The sequence below is a fragment of the Strix uralensis genome, chromosome 6 (assembly GCF_047716275.1).
Source record: "Strix uralensis isolate ZFMK-TIS-50842 chromosome 6, bStrUra1, whole genome shotgun sequence".
Lineage (NCBI taxonomy): Eukaryota > Metazoa > Chordata > Aves > Strigiformes > Strigidae > Strix > Strix uralensis.
Genome location: NC_133977.1, coordinates 22829401 through 22848363, shown reverse-complemented (window position 1 = coordinate 22848363; position 18963 = coordinate 22829401). Strand labels below are relative to the sequence as shown.

At 36.7% G+C, this 18963-nt stretch overlaps 1 protein-coding gene across 5 annotated transcripts in view; it reads right to left on the bottom strand.

Moving 5' to 3' along the window:
* Window positions 1–18963, bottom strand: part of TLK1 (tousled like kinase 1) — a 71032-nt gene that overhangs the window by 33349 nt on the left and 18720 nt on the right. For 4 of the 5 annotated variants that reach the window (XM_074873242.1, XM_074873245.1, XM_074873244.1 and 1 more), the window contains exons 2-4: window positions 11556–11674; window positions 7658–7729; window positions 214–289 (exon numbers count right to left, since the gene is read on the bottom strand). In XM_074873242.1, coding sequence (XP_074729343.1) covers window positions 214–289; window positions 7658–7729; window positions 11556–11669 — 262 coding nt within the window. In that variant the 5' untranslated portion in view covers window positions 11670–11674. Of the gene's footprint in view, window positions 1–213; window positions 290–7657; window positions 7730–11555; window positions 11675–14123; window positions 14250–18963 lie in introns of those variants that run through there. The other variant, XM_074873241.1, reaches the window with a different exon arrangement.

Below are 18963 nucleotides of genomic sequence, written 5' to 3'. Positions count from 1 at the left end.
ATTACCAGACCAGTCCAGGTTTTACTTGCCCATCCCTTCCAGTGACAAATGATGTGGGGGGCAGGACAAAACATAATTTATTATCAAAAATGCAACACCTGTCTTATGCAAGCAAAACCACAGAATTTTTAAGGCTAACAGTCAAAACTTTGTGTATTATAATTTGATTAAACACATGCAATAACTATCTAATTAATTTACATTTTAGTTTACCTTGGCTGCTTTCACTTTGAGTGTCTGCTTTTCTTTTTCTTCCTCTGGAAGGTTCTGACTGTTTCTTCTCTGGAGTCTACAAACAACAAAAAGAACACAATCCAACAGTAGCTCTATTTGTTTGTATTATTGCTATATTGTTGTGAAATAAATTTAAATCCTCATTCATAAAACATGATTTCAGAATTCAGCAGGGATGTAATTTCAGATCGTAGTTAAAGTAGATAATATGATCCTTGATCAATCAGATAAATACAAGCTAGAAAAGATATTTAAGAAAGTGAGAAATAATTCTTAAATAATTTCCCAAAAGGCAATTCTACATATTAATTGTTAAGCAATTATACCATTTCATCCATTCTGGGGTTTATGAACACCCAATTTGATTTCACTTATGGCTATATTTTACCAACATCTTCATATTATAGTTGTGGGTGTTTTAAAGCTTAGTACTTAGTGAAATAAGCTGATTCTTGATGATGTTTTCTACACATTGCCACAGTATAAACACAAAAGTTCTAGTGCTTCAATAGGAAGCCAATAATGTTATGCATTTTCAGAAGTTCATAAGTCATCTCCAAACTAATATAAACTGTAGATTTCTAGAAGAATCTGGAAAGAAAGAAAGGGGAGAGGGGAGGGAGAGGGGAGGGAGAGGGGAGGGAGAGGGGAGGGAGAGGGGAGGGAGAGGGGAGGGAGAGGGGAGGGAGAGGGGAGGGAGAGGGGAGGGAGAGGGGAGGGAGAGGATAGCAATTGCTCAAAATTTGAATATCTATCCACTTGGAAAGTGTTGTCATCCCCTCCCCATATCTGTATCTCAAGAAAGTCAAAGAAAAACATCAATGATAAGTGAAAAAATACAGATCTGTTAAAAATTTATTCCAGAAATATTATATATAGTTGCCTAGAAACTACAATCAGCATGTACAACACAGATAACAAGAAAGGGCTGTGATCAGTAGCATCTCTAACTTATATCTGCTGTCCCCTGATCTGAGGATTCAACCCAGTTAGTCTCCCCACTGTAAGTTAAATTCTACAAGCTGCTTTGGTTCAAGAAAAAAGATACTGCAGCTGTGTGTGTATTCAGCCTCCAAGCAACCTCATACCAGTAACTAGAGAATGCACCAACGCCATTACATGAACTCTGTTTTACAATCAAGAAATCAATGGTCCCTTGTATCTCCAACCAAATTTGAGATCAGTGATAAGATGCTTCATTTTTTTAATGATACCATCATTTTATCATTTCACCGTATTTCTCACTTCGTGCTCCAAATATTCTTTCTCAACTCAGCAAATCACATCAAAATTCAAATTTCAGCCCATCACTAAAAGTATTTCAAGTATGTTTCAGTTCCAAATTCTTCACGTGGGTATCTTCAAATATAAACTTACTACAAATATCCTAAAGCATTTATTTTGGCAAAGAACCACTTTAAATTACTGGTGATCCACAGAAAATTATCAGTCCATAAAAGAACAGTCAGGACAAGAAAGGTCTTCCTTATCTGTACTATGTACTTTTTAGAAGCTTTAGCTCTGTGGATAGCTTCATAAAAACACCTTTGTAAGATTTACAGTTGTAACTGTTGTATTATTAGGCTACAAATTAAGTTCAAATTACATACATTGTTTTTTAAATAAACTCTTCCAACCAAAATCTGCATCTTTTGCAGTGCTATTGTACATTAGCAAACTGTACAACACAGACTCCTGGAAATGAAGTTATCTTAAGACTGTATGATTCTAAAAGCAGAAAGCATAGCTTAGAAATATTACTGTAATAATTTGCAATTACTGCCAGGTAAATAGGTAACATTAAGCTATCTTTCCACAAAACTAAATTGAAACCATTTAACCAAACATTTTCATGTTATTCTTATTTCCCATCTTTCAATTTTGCAGTTATCATTCTAATGTAGTCAGTTTTACCTACCATATCAAGCAAAAAAAGTTGTTTAATAGCTAATTAATGACTAAACATTTAAGATTTCCCCCAATAAAATTAGTTTCCAACTGCAGTGACTGGTGTCTTCTATTTAAAAACCAGACATTTAAAGGTTTATAGTTTTAAAACTGAAACTCAAATAATTCATAAATGTCTATTTCCTTAATCTCTTCTGATTTCTTTCAGTGTTTAATTTAACCTTCCAAACTAAAAAGTATTAGCACACTAATGAGGTTATTAATGAGGTTACCCAACAAGGTCATGTTCACCTTTTCTAAGTATAAAATTCACATGGTAATGTACAGCATACCTCAATCATTAGAAAATGTTCTCCAAAATCCTTTCTAATGAATGGAATCATACGAATTACAAGAACCTGAAGACTAATGGGGCCGAGGAGTATCCTCCTGATAAACGAAGAATGAAGCTGCTTTCAGTCACTTCAGAAGGATTTACATACAGCCAAGATTTAGATTAAAATCCCACTATTTCATAAGCAAGACAAAATAGACTTTAAGCTATCCAAAGTTAGATTGTAAAGCTGTATTGAAGTTACCCACAGCTTGGCATATTAGCAGAGCTTGTAAAGCTGTATTGAAGTTACCCACAGCTTGGCATATTAGCAGAGCCTCGTACATCATGGTCTTGATCCCAGTTTACCCCTCGATTTTAATGTGCTTTCCCTGAGTCTTCTCTTCACATTTATAGTTTTAAATCTTGGCTCTTCACATCCCCTTTTATAAAATAAACAGTAAGTACCAATTCTCAACTAGTTAATCTCCATTAAAAAAACCTCAGAGAAGTATTTTTATATATTTTATGTATAGTTAAGTATTTTCTACCATTACTCTAGAACTGATAACAGCATTACTTAGGACATTATTTTTGTATAGGAAGAAAAATAAAAATGTGTAATAAAATCAAAGTTTTAATTTTTGTCTCTCAGCACTTAAATCTTCAGTATGCTTAATAGTTATGACATTTTAGTTGTTAATATTTTTCATATGCGTAATGAATGAGTTGATAGTTTTCCGCAATTATTTTCTTCTAAATCCTACCCTCCTCCCAAAGCTTTACAACTACAGCAAAAAATACAGCAGTGCTGTTTTCCTCTGCAACACATTATAAATTCCAATTAGATCAAACCTTTAGTTAATTCTGAAACTACATTTATAACGAGGGTTCTGTATTACTGAGAACTGCGGCAACTGAACAGCTACAAACAAGCAGAGCAAAACATTTAAATAACTAATCAAACTGGACAAATCAAGCCACAGACAAAGCTGTCCTCCTTTAACTGTTTCATTATCTACATAGAAAATACCTGTTATAAACAGAAGAATGTATTTGTAACCAAAACAAGGAGTAACGTACTTTAAAGAGGAATGGTGGGGAAGGCAAAAATATTGGAGGACTACCGGAAGCACTTGTTCACAACCTGAGGTAGTCAGTTAGGATTTATCTTAACTACAAGTAGCTAATACACACTCGAATTAAGACCTATGTACCACAGCAACAAAGCATTTAACAAAATAAAAAATAATGTACATATTTAAAAAGAAACGGGAATACAGGTGTGGATATTAAGATCAAACATCCAGCTAATGTTTATTGCTCACAACGCTAAATTGAATTCAGAATAAAGCCTGGTTTCAAGTTATTCTGCAGATCAAAGTTTAACTCTGAAGTACCTCAATTAAAACTATTATTCAGATAAACTGCCCCTCTTTGTACATCCATCAGACAGGAAAAAAAAAAAAAAGACTACAGTTCTAATAGCTGTATTTTCTGCAGTCCTGTGTGCAAAAAGTAAAAAAGAAAAAATTCACACCAGAAAAACAAAAAGGGGGGTGTGTGGGGGAAGCCTGCCTTATTTTGAAAACTAAGTGTGAAAGACTTTCTTTTAATGTGCCACTTAGTGATGAAAGCACAGAATGATGACATGAATGTACCATCACCATTTGATTACAACCTGACATTCTTGCTAGAAATGAATTTCAATGATTCTGAGATTTGCATTTTTACTTTTTTTTCCCTCCCAAAATCTACTGTAACACAATGGTTCTCTCTCAACCTCAAATGATGGCACTGCTTCTCGTCTGAGTAAGTTTTTAATATTTCTACACTACCATCCACAAGAGGAATTTCCTATTATTACAAAAACTTCATTGTCACACCAATAAAAAAAACCCCCCCACACAAAAAATCCCACCTGTTTGCAATATTAAGAACTAAAGTGTACTTTTCATGGGATTACAGCATATAAGTAAGCAGATGTTATTTGAAGAAAGAAAATCTAAAAACTTATTAACATATTTGCTATAACAATTTTAATTTAAGCGAATACAACCAACAGCTTCTGAAAATGGGTCAAGAAATCATATTTAGTTATTCAATGTCATTAAGACTCATCTTTCAGAAAACAAAAGAAACCTGGAGCACTGTGCACTGAAGATCTGTGCAGGCACTTTTTAGAAAAAAAAGTCTATTTCTACCTTAGAATCCAAATTTTCGAATATTTTTTAAAAAACATAATAAATTCTCCCAGAACCATGGCTTGAGGTTAAAACACTGCAGAGACTGAAGATATGGGTTGAACTTTCAAACTTCCACGCCTTGGAAAAACACTGCCTCCATACTTCATGTATACAACTGTAAAATAATGTTTTTCTCCACCAAAAAGCTATTACACGTATAGTCAGTGTTCTGAGATAACTCAACTACTCACAGACGTGTTTTTCTGTCAAGGAATTGCAATAATGCATCATAACCTTCAAGCTACTGCAGCACATTTCCATTCCCACACCCACATCGGAACTGCATCACTGCAACACTGCCCAAAGTATTTCTACAAAAAGCCATGAGAAAAACAACAGGCAGACAGATTCTTCTGGTTAAGAAAAGGGTCTATATGCAACTGAAATGAAACTCCAGCTGGGAAAGGCAAGGGGAAAAAAAACATAGCAGAGCCTTTTTCAAAGAGGAAAACATGGAATCACACATACAGAACATTTATTTATAAGGTATCAGTCTTGGGAACTAACTAAATTCACTTGCTGGTCAGCCCAGCATAAAAGCAAACATCAGACAGTGTCTCATAGTGACTGAGTGAATGAACAATTAGGCCCCAAAATAAAGCTTTTACAAGTAAGAATAACATCAAAAGCAACTCTTTTGGAATAACTCGAAATAACTCTTCCGGCAAGACATGTGCTCAAACACATGTCTAGCGTGGGCTAGAAATACACTCTTGCTTACAATAGGTATAATCTTATTACAGAATCACAGAATCATTCAGGTTGGAAAAGACCCTTGGGACCATCGAGTCCAACCATCAGCCCTACTCTACAAAGTTCTCCCCTACACCATATCCCTCAACATCTCATCTAAATGACCCTTAAACACATCCAGGGATGGTGACTCCACCACCTCCCTGGGCAGCCTATTCCACTGTCTGACCACTCTTTCTGTGAAAATTTTTTTCCTAATGTCCAGTCTAAACCTCCCCTGTTGCAGTTTAAAGCCATTCCCTCTTGTTCTATCGCTAATGACCTGTGAGAAGAGACCAGCACCAACCTCTCTACAATGTCCTTTCAGGTAGGTGTAGAGAGTGATGAGGTCTCCCCTCAGCCTTCTCCTCCTCAAACTGAACAGTCCCAGCTCCTTCAATCTCTCCTCATAGTATTTGTTCTCCAGGCCCTTCACCAGCTTCGTTGCCCTCCTCTGCACTCGCTCCAGCACCTCCATATCTCTCTTGTATTGAGGTGCCCAAAACTGGACACAATACTCCAGGTGTGGCCTCACCAGTGCAGAGTACAGGGGGACTATCTCCTCCCCGCTTCTGCTGGTCACACTATTTCTAGTACAAGCCAGGATGCCGTTGGCTTTCTTGGCCACCTGGGCACACTGCTGGCTCATGTTCAGCTGCTTGTCAGTTAGAACCCCCAGATCCTTCTCTTCCAGACAGCTCTCCAGCCACACCTCCCCAAGCCTGTAGCGATGCAGGGGGTTGTTGTGGCCCAAGTGCAGGACCTGGCACTTGGCCTTGTTGAAGCTCATCCCGTTAACGTTGGCCCACTGATCCAATCTATCCAAGTCTCTCTGTAGAACCTCCCTATCCTCATGCAGATCGACACTCCTGCTTAACTTGGTGTCATCTGCGAACTTACTGATGATACACTCTATGTCCTTATCAAGATCATCAATAAAGATGTTGAACAGAAATGGTCCCAACACCGAGGCCTGAGGAACACCACCTGTGACCGGCCACCAGCTGGATTTAGCTCCATTGACCACCACTCTCTGGGACAGTCCCTCCAGCCAGTGCTTGACCCAGCAGACCGTTCGCTCATCCAGGCCACGGGCAGCCAGTTTTTCTATGACAATCCTATGCGGAACTGTGTCAAATGCTTTTTGAAAATCCAGGTAGATAATATCGACAGCTTTTCCCTCATCCAATAGTTGGGTCATCTTGTCATAGAAGGAGATCAGGTTTGTCAGGCAGGACCTGCCTTTCATAAACCCATGCTGACTAGGCCTGATCTCCTGGTTGTCCATTATATGACTTTTAATGCACTCAAGATGACCTGCTCCATGACCTTCCCTGGCACTGAGGTCAGACTGACAGGTCTATAGTTTCCTGGAGCCTCCTTTCTGCCTCTCTTGTAGATGGGTGTTACATTTGTCACCCTCCAGTCCAATGGGACCTCCCCAGTTAGCCATGATTTCAGGTAAATCATGGAAAGCGGCTTGGCGAGCACATCTGCCAACTCTTTCAGCACCCTTATTGATACAATCTGTGATGTACACAGGCAAAAGTGTTGGAGAGACTCACCAACCCCCAAAATAGGTAAAGAGTAAGAGCTGCATTTAGTGCAACTATATCAGTGCTGGTCACTAAGAGGAAAATCTTCTACTTCAGGGAAGTATGTACTCTGCACATGAAAACCTAGTAAGAGTATGAATCCTTTTTTGGATTATGAAGTGGTACTAGGTAAGAAAATACAGTGACAACTGCAGCTTTTACAAATGCAGATGACAGCTACTGTCTGACCTTGGAATAAATCTGTATTTTTAAAGAAAACACAACAAACTAGTTTCTAGAGTATTTTCAAAGATGCAATCAAAGACTGCACCTAGTCAAAGTTTATCTTTGCGGATTAAAACCTTATTACTTATTTAACAAAAGACAGCAAAATGTCTTAAGCATTTTCCGCTCCAATAGCTGCATGTATCCTCACAGCACGACTATATAGATAATAAAGAAGCAGCAGCTAGTTTCAGGACCAAAACTCCAAAGAAACTTTTATGAAGTCATGTCTCCTCCTACAAGAGACAGTATCTTTTAGTAATGTATTCTTCTTCCTACCTAGCTGTGTATTTTGCATTTTACTTTGAAAGTTTCTATATAAAGTAAAGCAAAGTAGAATATAAAATTACAACTTGTTAGCATTACAATTTTGAGGTAATAATGAATCTGCCCCATATACTTACCTCTGATTCTTTATCACTTAAAGATCCCAAGCTTCCGAAGCTGTGATTTGAACTTTCGTTATTTGTTGAGGCCTACCAAGACAAATAAAATGCTAGACATTATATACAGATTTATAAAACAGTTAACCCACTATTATCACTCACAATTATAACAGTTTATAACATTTCATGCTTGTAACAAAAAATTTATTAACTATAGAGCAATTGACTTGCAAGGGGGTAAGTCTGACAGGATCGTGTTTTGACAGGGCACAGTGAATTCTGTACTTTGATTTGTTTTTAAGCCAGGTAAAACCCTAGAATATTCAAAAATGTTTCAGCCTTATTTGGGAATAGCAAGATATAGAAAAACCCTACCAAATGATTCCACAGAATAGGCTTGAAAAGCCAGTATTGCTGAAAGTGCTGGAGACTACTGAAAATTTTCATTTTTTGAAGAAAAAGAGGGTTTAATTTTCTCCAAGATGGATACTAGGCTATTGCAGAGATTATTTTTTTAATCCATTCAATGACAGAAAATTATGATCTATTGACAATATTATTCTACATTCTTATAACAAATCATTTCCCTCAAAATAACAAATTTAAACTAGTGAGGAAAAAAAAGGATAAAAACTGTGAAATCGCCTCAAGTTACAATATTTATTTAGAAATTTTCTAAGGCTGATTTATTCATAGATCTTTTGAACACAGAATGGCAACAAGGACATTTTATTAAAAGAGTCTGTTCCACATTCACATAACAAAAAATGCCAACATCAGTTGAGCTTCTTTTTATTAAAAGAAAGAAAATCTTATACCATTGGATTATTCTCTTCCATATAGGAAGGCAGAACAAATACTCTGAAGTGAAAACAACTAGTTCCAATCCAAACACTCAGCTTGCTTCAAAGCACTAAATTCCAGCACTGTATCAGTTTGCAGGATAATACTGATCTGTGATATCTTCTGACTAATGAGATAATCTCTGAATTAAAATTTCTGGAGAAATGATAACTAAAACCACAACATTTCCATGTGTGTTGCCCTCCCAGGCAGTATCCAGTACAGAAATGCCTATATGTAGTTCTTCCTTGAGATGTCTCAGTATCTGGTCATTGGAATCAGCTAAGACAATGAACTCAGTAACCTATATTTGTATTTCCACCCTTGCTGACTGAAAAAGCTTGAAGATGATAGGTTTTTTTCCCCTGAACGATTCCAGAACTCTTCAGCAAAACAGCTGATGAGGGGAGGCTTTCAATATACTAGTCCCAATAAAAAAGCGTCCATCTCAATTTAATTAATAGAAGAACAATGACCTAGAATGTTTCCAAAAATAACCAGTAAGTGCAGGTGCAACCTCTGTATTGTCTTACTAGGTTAGAAAAATGAGAATTTGGTAAGTATCGATTTGGCTATGTACATGAAGAGGCAGTTTTGTCATTTTTGCCTTCAAAGTGAAAACAGACCAATGGAGATCATATTTATACATTAACATTTATTTTATATATATATTTATATAGTAACATTTTCCCAGTTACCTCTGCACATTAGATCAAAAAGGTCTTATCAGGTTTTTCAATAAAAACCAGGTAAGCCTCTCTCAACATCCCTCACCAAGACTAAAGACTATATTGGGAAAAAAAAAAAAACAACAACATATGCCAAGCAGCCCAGATCAGCTACTACACTTCATGTTATCTGCTCGGATATGCTGAACAGTCAGAAATAAAAGAAATACAAACAAAACTGATATAATTGCCATTTTACTGATGGTGGGATAAATCACAGGACTAGATACTGGTATTCCCCTCTTCCTTCCTGACTCCCAAAACCAAACAAAAAGTAAGCAGGAGAAAGAAGAGATATTGCACTGTATACTGAAGATAATTTGTGGAATATTTCTGGTCAAAGCTAAGAAGAACAGTGTCTTATGTGAGGATCTGCATCAATCAGAAGACAGTGGTAGTAGTACCTTCTGCAAACAATTATCAAAGCATTTGATAGTATTAAAAAGCCACTTTATCCAGCTATCCATTTGGAAAACCAACTGGATGAGATACAATTACCTTTTCGAACAGATCTTGGAATGCATCATGGACAAGAAATGTATGTTTTACATGCTAGAGTGAAAAAGGAAATCAGCTGTTGTTTTTTTTTTCCTGGCTACTTTGGATGAACAAACTGAGAACCTGAAAGTGAAATGTTATTTGGCTAAAAGTGAGATCAGGTGAACAACAGACAACAATAAAAGACTTGAACAGATTTATGAAAACCGTAAGCAGTAACTCACAAGGGATCAAAGTTTAAAGAAAAGGAACCTCAAGAAGCTTGATAATTACTTTTAAAGAAAATGTATTACACACATGGCAGTAGACAGATTCTGAGGAAGAAAGACTGACACTAAGGCAAGGGACCAACACAGCCATATCAAAAACTAATAGAAGATCTTATAAACACACTAAAAGTTAAAAGAAGGTACAGATCTAGTTATGAAAAAGGACGAACAGTCATTTGAATTATGAGCAATTACCTGATCAATTATAATGAGATAATAAATTAGGGGAGTAGTACTAGAGAACCCAAGGAAGAAAGAAACAAAGTTGGGCCAGAATTACTGGGTCCATCTCTATCTAATTTTAATCATAAGATACGGCAAGTATATATTTTTGCAGTCAGAAGGCAATTAAATTTAAAAGAGAAAACAACAGTGCATCAACCACACTGTGTCAATCTAACCTGATTACTTTCCCTGACCATTTAACTCACTTCTTAGTTAAGATGGTAGAAGAATTATGTCACCTTTTTTACAGCTTTGTGAGTTCCTTCATGTCACTCTCAAAGCAAATTAAGAAGATATGATGCAAGATCACTATGCACTGATTTCAATTCTGTATAGTTTGTTAATAGTCATCAACACATCACACATCTCCAGAAATTTCATCAACATCTGCTATCAGGTAGTATTTTGTTCTGTAATCTAGATAACTAAAAATGTAATGGTAATTAAAATGTGGAATAGGAAGTGAAAAATACTAATCAAATTTGTGTAAAATACTTAAAATAGAGGACACTGCAAACACTTTGGAAACAGAATCCAGAAGTACTTTGGTCATGGGGGAAATGTGCCTAAAAAAATTACCTTTTTAACATCAGTTTATTAAATACTACACTCAGTGAAGAACATTCAAATGCACAAATACAAAACGGAGTACTTCTGGCTAGGCAATAGTATTGCAGAAACCAGTCTTGGAAGTAGAAGCTAGTAACTTGAACAGAATTTGTAATAAAGGCAAATTTATTCTGTCAATGTATCAACTGAGGGGTAATATATGACATATGGAAAGTAATTAAGCCCCGCTATTCAACGTTTATAAGGTTTTTCCTCAAGTGCTTCATCCTGGTTTAGATACTAACAGACAGACTGCAGAAAGTCTACAACGAAAGTAGGTAAAATTGATTCATCTGGAAAAGTTGAAATAATTTGGCTTTATTAATCTGCTTATATTAATCTTCAAACAAGTTTAATCTTAAAAACAGAGGTCACACCAGACTCCCTGTGTCTATGTCAAGCTGAACTGCAAGCAGCTGGCTATCTGCAGAAAGGACAACTTCGCTTAAATACTGGCAAAACCTTCCATCTCTGATCACATGTGCACTACACCAAAACAGTAAGAGAGCCTGTATAAGCCCATTCTTTGGTGTTTTTAAGAACAATCCAATGTCCATGTCACAGATAGGATAGTTTATCCTGAACCTTTCTCAAAGCAAAATAACAGACTAACAAGGATTTTCTTAAGATCCTCTTCCAACTCATACTTCAGGTAAATCACATAGGCCATATACAAATGAGACAGTGCGAGATAAATTAGTATTTCAAAGATGGTAGATCTGGATGACTGCTCTTAGAACTTACTTTAGCTCCAACACTGCAACTTCCAGTACTCCCAGTGCTGCCACTTACTACTCCTGTAAATCGTGCCTCTAACAATTCTTGTCTTCTTGGGTCCAGGCTATGAAGCTCATCCATTGCTCCTAAAAAAGATAAATAAATTAATTATATTCCCTAATATTTGCAGTGGAATATTTTACAAACAAGCCAAACATACCACTGGCCTATACAAAGAAAGGATTTATACCCTCAACTTGACAATGATTCACCATCTGTTTCCTAATAATGAATGCACTCAATGAATTCCAGAAATTCTGGGGAAAGTTCTGTGTATCAGAATATTCTTGTCAATTTTAGTGAAAATTAGAACCTGTTAGAAGGCGTCTAAGAGACATGGAGTCTACAGTGTGCAATACACCAATCAGGCAATTATTTCTAGATTAAAAAATAGCTGACAGGACTAAAATATTTTCCAGCATAAAATCTCCCAATTTCTGCAATCCCCTAGCTTTCCATATTATTTAAATTGTTTAGGCTATTAACATCCAAGACAAATCAGTAAGAATCATAGGAAAAAAATGAAAATCAGAAGGTAGACCACAGTCCCCAACACATGCAAGGGAATGCAGGGTTATATGGAGGTTCAAAGGGAGAGAAGCAAGGAGCAGGATCAGCAATAGGAAAGGAGCCAGGAGTAACACCGACCTTGCACAGGTGGTGCCTCCGACAGAGCCCTGCTAAATGGGGTAAAGCAGTGCTGCTGGCATCAGCAGGGAAAGTAAGGTAGAAGGAAATGGAGGAACAAAAGGAGTTTCTGATGAGCTCAGCCTACATGAGTAGGCTGCAACATGATGTGCAGCTTTCTAATTTGTATTTAAATCACTTACGGCTGTTTAATGAGTCTGAAAGATGATCTAGACAAATACTCTTCTGTATTTACACAAACTGCATTCTTTGTTTTTATCTTTTCAACTACTTGAACATTCAGTTTATCTTCAATTGGAAACATTTCAGTTGCTTTATTCTGAATAAGATATTTAATGCTGAAGTCTTTATACACTATTTTAATAGCACATCCCTCAAGTACCATATACAGCCTCATTTCTTTCAACTAAGACACAATTCCACAAGTTCGTGCTTTTCAGTCCCACAGGACAACACAGCAGTTCAGAAAGGACTGCAAGTAATAACTATGTATATTCAAATGGTGCTATGAAAAAAAGCTTTTGGAATATCCTTTTTATGAAAACTACAGTTTGCAAAGTGTAAGTGTTCCTATGAACTTCTACCCATCAGCTAAGCATCATGACAACAAAGGCATCAGCGTAGCTTTCCTCACCATTAATAAGACATGAGAAACTTTCTTATACGATTCTCGGGTATCTCACAAACCTTTAACATTCAAGAGTGAGACAGACCTTTCTGTACCACACATTTTGGCCACTCCTGGCCATGCAGCTAACCCTTCTGGTAGCAAAAACCCTGGCTCTGCTATTTGGCCAATTCAAGCTGTCCTTGCTCCCACAAGGCGGCAGATGATGGTGAACACAGTGTCAGTGCTCCTTTACCACAGAGCCTGGTACCCAGAGCTCCTCTATGGAAAAAACCCACACCAAGAGAAAAACGGTTGGGAAGGAAACATTTGGAAAATATGTGGTTGGCAGAGCCTTCTTTTGAAAAATCAAGCCACAAGTGGCAGGTTGCGGATACTGCATTTTGTTTCTGGAGGTGGGGGACTTTACCCAAATGCAGCTACATACGGAGCTGGAGGTCTCTTCTTCCAGTAATGCAGAGGAATTACCCAGTTTGAAACTGCAGCTGGCTTATTATCAGCAGTTGCAATGCCACTTCTGAACTTGCCTAGTTGTAATTCCTTCAATTTCTACATATTTTAGATTGTAAGCTCTCCGGGGTGAAGATTGTTTTACTATGCATATGTGCAGTACAGAACAATCAGGAATCCTCTTTAAACTCTTGCTTCCTAAAATGTGCTTGTGTACTGCTTCCAAGAGTTTCAAAAACAAATCATACACTTCTCATATGCACAATTTACACATTGTGCAATAAGGGGTTTTTTTTTAAAAAAAAAGAGCAGATGTGTACAGCATACCTTTCCTAGTATGTACGTAATCTATACCTTAATGGGAAAGTATTGCTCTGAAAAAGCATAAGAAACTAATCACATCAGATTTGTCAGGCGAGTTTAAATGATTATCATTTTGCTTTGTAACAGTAGAAGTGTTTAAGTGTATGCCACTCCAAAAAAACCAATATTAGTTTACTAAAGTAACCCATTTAATGAAGCAGGACTAGCACTATTTTGATTTACTAGCCTACTTGATAGTCACTGCCCACAAAGTTTACTCAAAATAACTGACATAATTCTAGCAATTACAAACTACGCATATATTACAGAAACAGATACTACCATACCCTATATTGTTTATTTTATGAAATACAGGAAAGCAATAATCACTGTGGATAGCTAAGGTTCATTCAAAGTGCTGCAGGGTAAATTTGCTACTGCAGGTCTCATGCACTGTATCTAGATACTAATGCACTAAATAGCTCAGCACCCCTGGGTTACCTTACCAGTCAGAATGGTAGTCCACAGCACAGATGAAATACAAGCCTTCATTTTTTTTTTCCTGCTCAGATTTTAGAGCCTACATACGCTAATGAATGCACTGTATTCTCTTCATTATTTCTGCTGGAGTGGTTTGTTGTTGTTATGTTCAGGGGGTTTGGTTTAGTTTTTGTTATTGTTGTTAAACATCCAGAACCAAAAAAGCATAACACACTCCGACATCCTTGTGATCTGAAGGACAAGACAGAAAAACTGGATTCAAACCTTCTTCCAACACAGAGAAAATCCTAGGAAGATCTACTAAACTGCCTTCCTTGTTCATGCTGTAATTTAAAATACACCATTCAGTTCCAGATACACAGCTGTCTTTTCAAGAACACACAGTTCTGTACAATCCTTCAGTTCTCAGCACAAGTTACCTACTTTTAAAGGTACTTAGCTTTAAGGCACTTCATGTAAGGGACAAAAAGTACAATTTTTTTAAACACCAAACTTCATAAATGCTCCTGCTCACAGAACACCTTGCTGCCCACAAGATCGACATAACTCACAGTTTTGAAAATATACCCAGACTTCTTACTTGAACTAACGTCATTCCTGCCCCTGAAAGACAACTCACTAACTCAAAGAACACACAATCATGTTACAAAAGTACTTACAGCGTATTTACAATGACACTAAAAGAAAGAAACTGACATTGTTACCACCCACTGCCATTCAAACTTCTATTATCTTCCAAAAAGAACACCTGAAAGATTACCCGAAACTCACAGAAGAGCCCTAAAAAACTACTTTTCTTTATTTCTTGTAACTGCTAGATTTTTGAATGCTTCTTCTAGCAATGTTTATTAAAAGTTACCAACACTACCCAGCTGTTCTACTTTTTGGGAGTGGTGGTATCTTCCATATTAATTTATCTTTCAGAACCATATACAGCCTCTCCTCTAAAAACTAAGATAAAAATACAGATTTCTTGTCCTGAAAAGGACACTTTTTGAAAGAACTGTTTTGAATAGAACTCCAAACTCCTCTGAGAATTTGTTAAGCAATGGGTTATGTCAAAAGTCAAAGTTATAAATTCAGAGAAGCAATTTATAAGCTTTTTCTGGCATTTGGTATAATTAATTATACCATATTCTACCTTAGCAAACAGAGATGTTAGGAATCAGAGAATTCTCCATGGTAGTTTGAATTTTTCAGAACTGGTGACCAGAAAATAATAATGTGCAACTACACCTGTACCCCAAAGGTCCCACACCTCCAAATATACAAATACTTGCAAAAGATACTGTTATTTAATCAAAATACTTGCTCATACCTCAGTAAAACTGAGATTTTAGGAGAAAAAGTTTAGCAGATTGTTGCAACTGCAAGTCTTCACCTCATAAAGCTGGAACACTGGCTAGACTACAGAGCAGTGTTGCAGACCCAAACACAAAGGCTTGACAGATCAGATATATTTTTCTTTTCCACTAAATATGGAATCAAGCTCCAAGACTCATTCTTTATCTTCAATTCTCTTATTACGCTGAATGGACTCTTGTTATCTGGCAATCAACTACAGCTTCGAGATGAAGAAAGATCAACAGCTTCACATATTGTCAGTTTTCTACAATGAAGATAAAGTTCATTATGCAGAAGCTAGATTCTTCTTAGAATCCTCCAGATTAGACTGAGGTCTCCTTCTCCTGAATTCAAGGCCAGCACAAACCACCCTTCACTTCAATGAAAGGCATACTGGTTTGGTCTAGTTTATTTAACAGATTTATATGCATACAGCTTTTAATGCCAAAGCAAAGTACTTCAACATGGAGACCCATCTATTGAGGAGAAAAAGACAGCTCAACAATAGCCCAAATATAAATCAAATTTCCTGATGTGCTACTAGTTAGGCAACACACATGGTATGAGAATTATGTCCGACATATTTTTAGGAACACTTCACATTAACACTTATAATATTACCACCATATAGTGTCTTCACTGACAGCAGCATCCTTTAGATCAGTAAATCTAACAAATATCCAGCTAAAAGAGCAAGAGATGGGAAAAGAATTAAAAGGAAAAAAGTACACATTTCAAATGGCAAAAAAACCAGCCTGGAAAGCACCTTCCCCACTGCCCCTCCCTCTTTTAATCAAAATTCCTTTAAAGGTATCAAGCAGTCTTTGAAGTTATGAACATCAGACTTTTAAGCATGGTAACCATTCCAAGTATAGAAACCACTGTTTAACAGCATTGCAATGTAATCCCTGAAGTCCTTAAGTACTGTTTATTTCTATTTGGAATATCCTAAATATGTATTTATCCCATTATGTTGATGCTCTAATAATTTAACTTCGTAACAATTCAGTATGACAGCTCTTGTCATTCTAGAATACACATGTACCAGCAGATAAAAGGAAAGCTTTAAAATACCAAATGCAAAGCAGACTACAGAAAATTACTAAAAATACAGATTTTAAAATCCTTAAGCAGTCTCCTAAAAAGAAAAAAAAAAAAAAAGGCCAAAAAACTACTTTTCTTCTTTCACCCACATGAAGATGCATCTTGTCTCTGCATCCACATGTATTATCTTTTAAGCGTGCTAATCTCTTGTCTCACTTGGGGAAAAACAAACACAAAACCAAACCAACCAAACCATGCACTCAACTTCATTCTTCTCCCTTACCTTTCTGAAACTCTGGACTTTCCTTACTGCAGCACCAAAGTTGGTGCTGCAGCACCAACCAGAAAGTTTTAATTCTCCAGGAAAATATGGTAATGAAGCTAACATTTCTGTCTCCAAGAAAACAAGCTATTTGGTAACAAACTATTTTGTAGTTAGGTAAAACTAGCAAGTCATTGACATGTTGATCAAGGTCTCTTCCTATTAATAGTAAAACTTTCTATTTATTACAGCTTATACTTTATATATGTTTCAGTACCCTATAAAGCCAATGGGGAATAAAGCAACTCAAAACAAGTTGTCAGTGAAGGCACGTACAGAGCTCTAAAATACAAGTGTAAAGTGAAAAAGCACTGCAAACCAAAACACAGTAAGACATCAAACTGTAAGAGTGAATACAAATTTCTTGATTTTTAGATTGGAAAAAATTACACCTGTTCCATTCAAAATAGAACATTTGGGCTGCAAGATTGAGAAATGAATTAAAAAAAAAAAACCAACACAAAGTTGACCTGTGTCGCTAAACCATGTCTTGAATAGTCTTTCTTCCACAGCATGTTTTGGGGAATCACAGAAAACAGAAATGGAAACAAGCCTTGAAAACTACTAATGTGCTAAAACAAGTTGAGATGCTAGGATGATGGCATGAAGCCAAGCAGCAGTAATTTGAGAAGAGTTCAATTCCAAGGTAACAGCAAAAACACAGCCTGCCCTTAGCAGAAGGCTTTGAAGTGCATCACTGTTCCACGTGAATCACAATCCCGAGGCCACAGTCATTCAGTACTGTGGCCTCAGAAGTCAAGAAGGTCCCACTCAACCTAAATCAGTACTCAATAGGGCAGACAGCAAGATAGAATCTCTGAGATTTAAAGTAAAACAAACAAAAAAAATCCCAAAACTGTATTTACCTCCTAACAATAGCTACATAACCAAAGCCTAGAGGACACTGTTTACCAAGGCCCCAGGGTTCCAGCTCTTCCAAAAAACTTAACAGAATAACACCAGCTACAGATTACCCATGACAAAGCTTAACATGGAAATCTAGAAATGCGTATAAACACTGGCTTTCCAATGAAGAGGATTTAACTTTTTACAGAGGACTATGTAGCTACTATAACCTCTGAACAACAGGTAACATGAAAAAGGTCAGGGTACTACATTCGAGTTGAAAAACCTTCGCTGTAGCTAAAGTCAAACAGCAGCAGTAGATACAATAGAAAAAGGGAAAAACACATCCTACTGATCAAGTGAAACTAGCTGTTTGAAAAGATCTTAAGTGAGAAGAAATTCCTCATGAGAGAGACACATATTTAAGCCCAGGGTCAGGAAAGAACAGAATCCATTTAATTAATTGAGAGTCATTTAAATGCACAGTGAAAAGGTAACAGTTCTTAATACCTGAGGCAGTTAACACTGAAGCACACAACACAGAAAAAGTAGTAGAAAACCAGTATTTCTCACTGACGTTATCTTCTCCATTTAGGCACTTCTGTTTCCTAACAAATACACCCCCTACCACTGCTAAGGTGCTCAGGTGAACTTAAAGTGCTTTTCTTAATAATCTAAAGAAAGTTTTTATTCCACAAACTGATCCTCTTAAATGAGAAAGCCTGTGTCCAAAAGAATGGGCAGAGGGATGCCACCAAGCAAAAGGTGACTACTGCTTATGGGAGGCTGGGGAGTAAAAGAAAGGAGGGAAAAAGCTGGATAATTAGCAGTCAGATAGATCAGGCTTTAGTCTACATAAAACCTGTGGGAGGGAAATAAAGTAACTAGCAAATGTTGGCCTAAAAAAAGCACAACTATGGTAAATCTAACAAATTATAAGGAAAAAAATCTTCCCCATAAACATCAGAAGACAGCAGTTTTTGACAAATATAAAATTCGTGTCTGCTGATTACAGTTGTATGATTGTTGGATGCAAAATTGTTAAAATACAAAGTAGAGAAAATAAGGTTTTTCTGACGGGGAGAAAAAAAAACCCCAAACACAATAACTTCTGACCAATCTCCCATGAACTACAAAGTTGACAAGGAAGTGCACTTTGCATAGGTTGTTGGGTTACCTGGACCCTACCATTCAACATTAATTCTTCTGGTGCTGAAAGAACAGGAAAATATTCCGTGTGTCCCTTCTCTCCCCAAAATGCAGTCTACTTCTTTTTGGAAGTCTTTTTC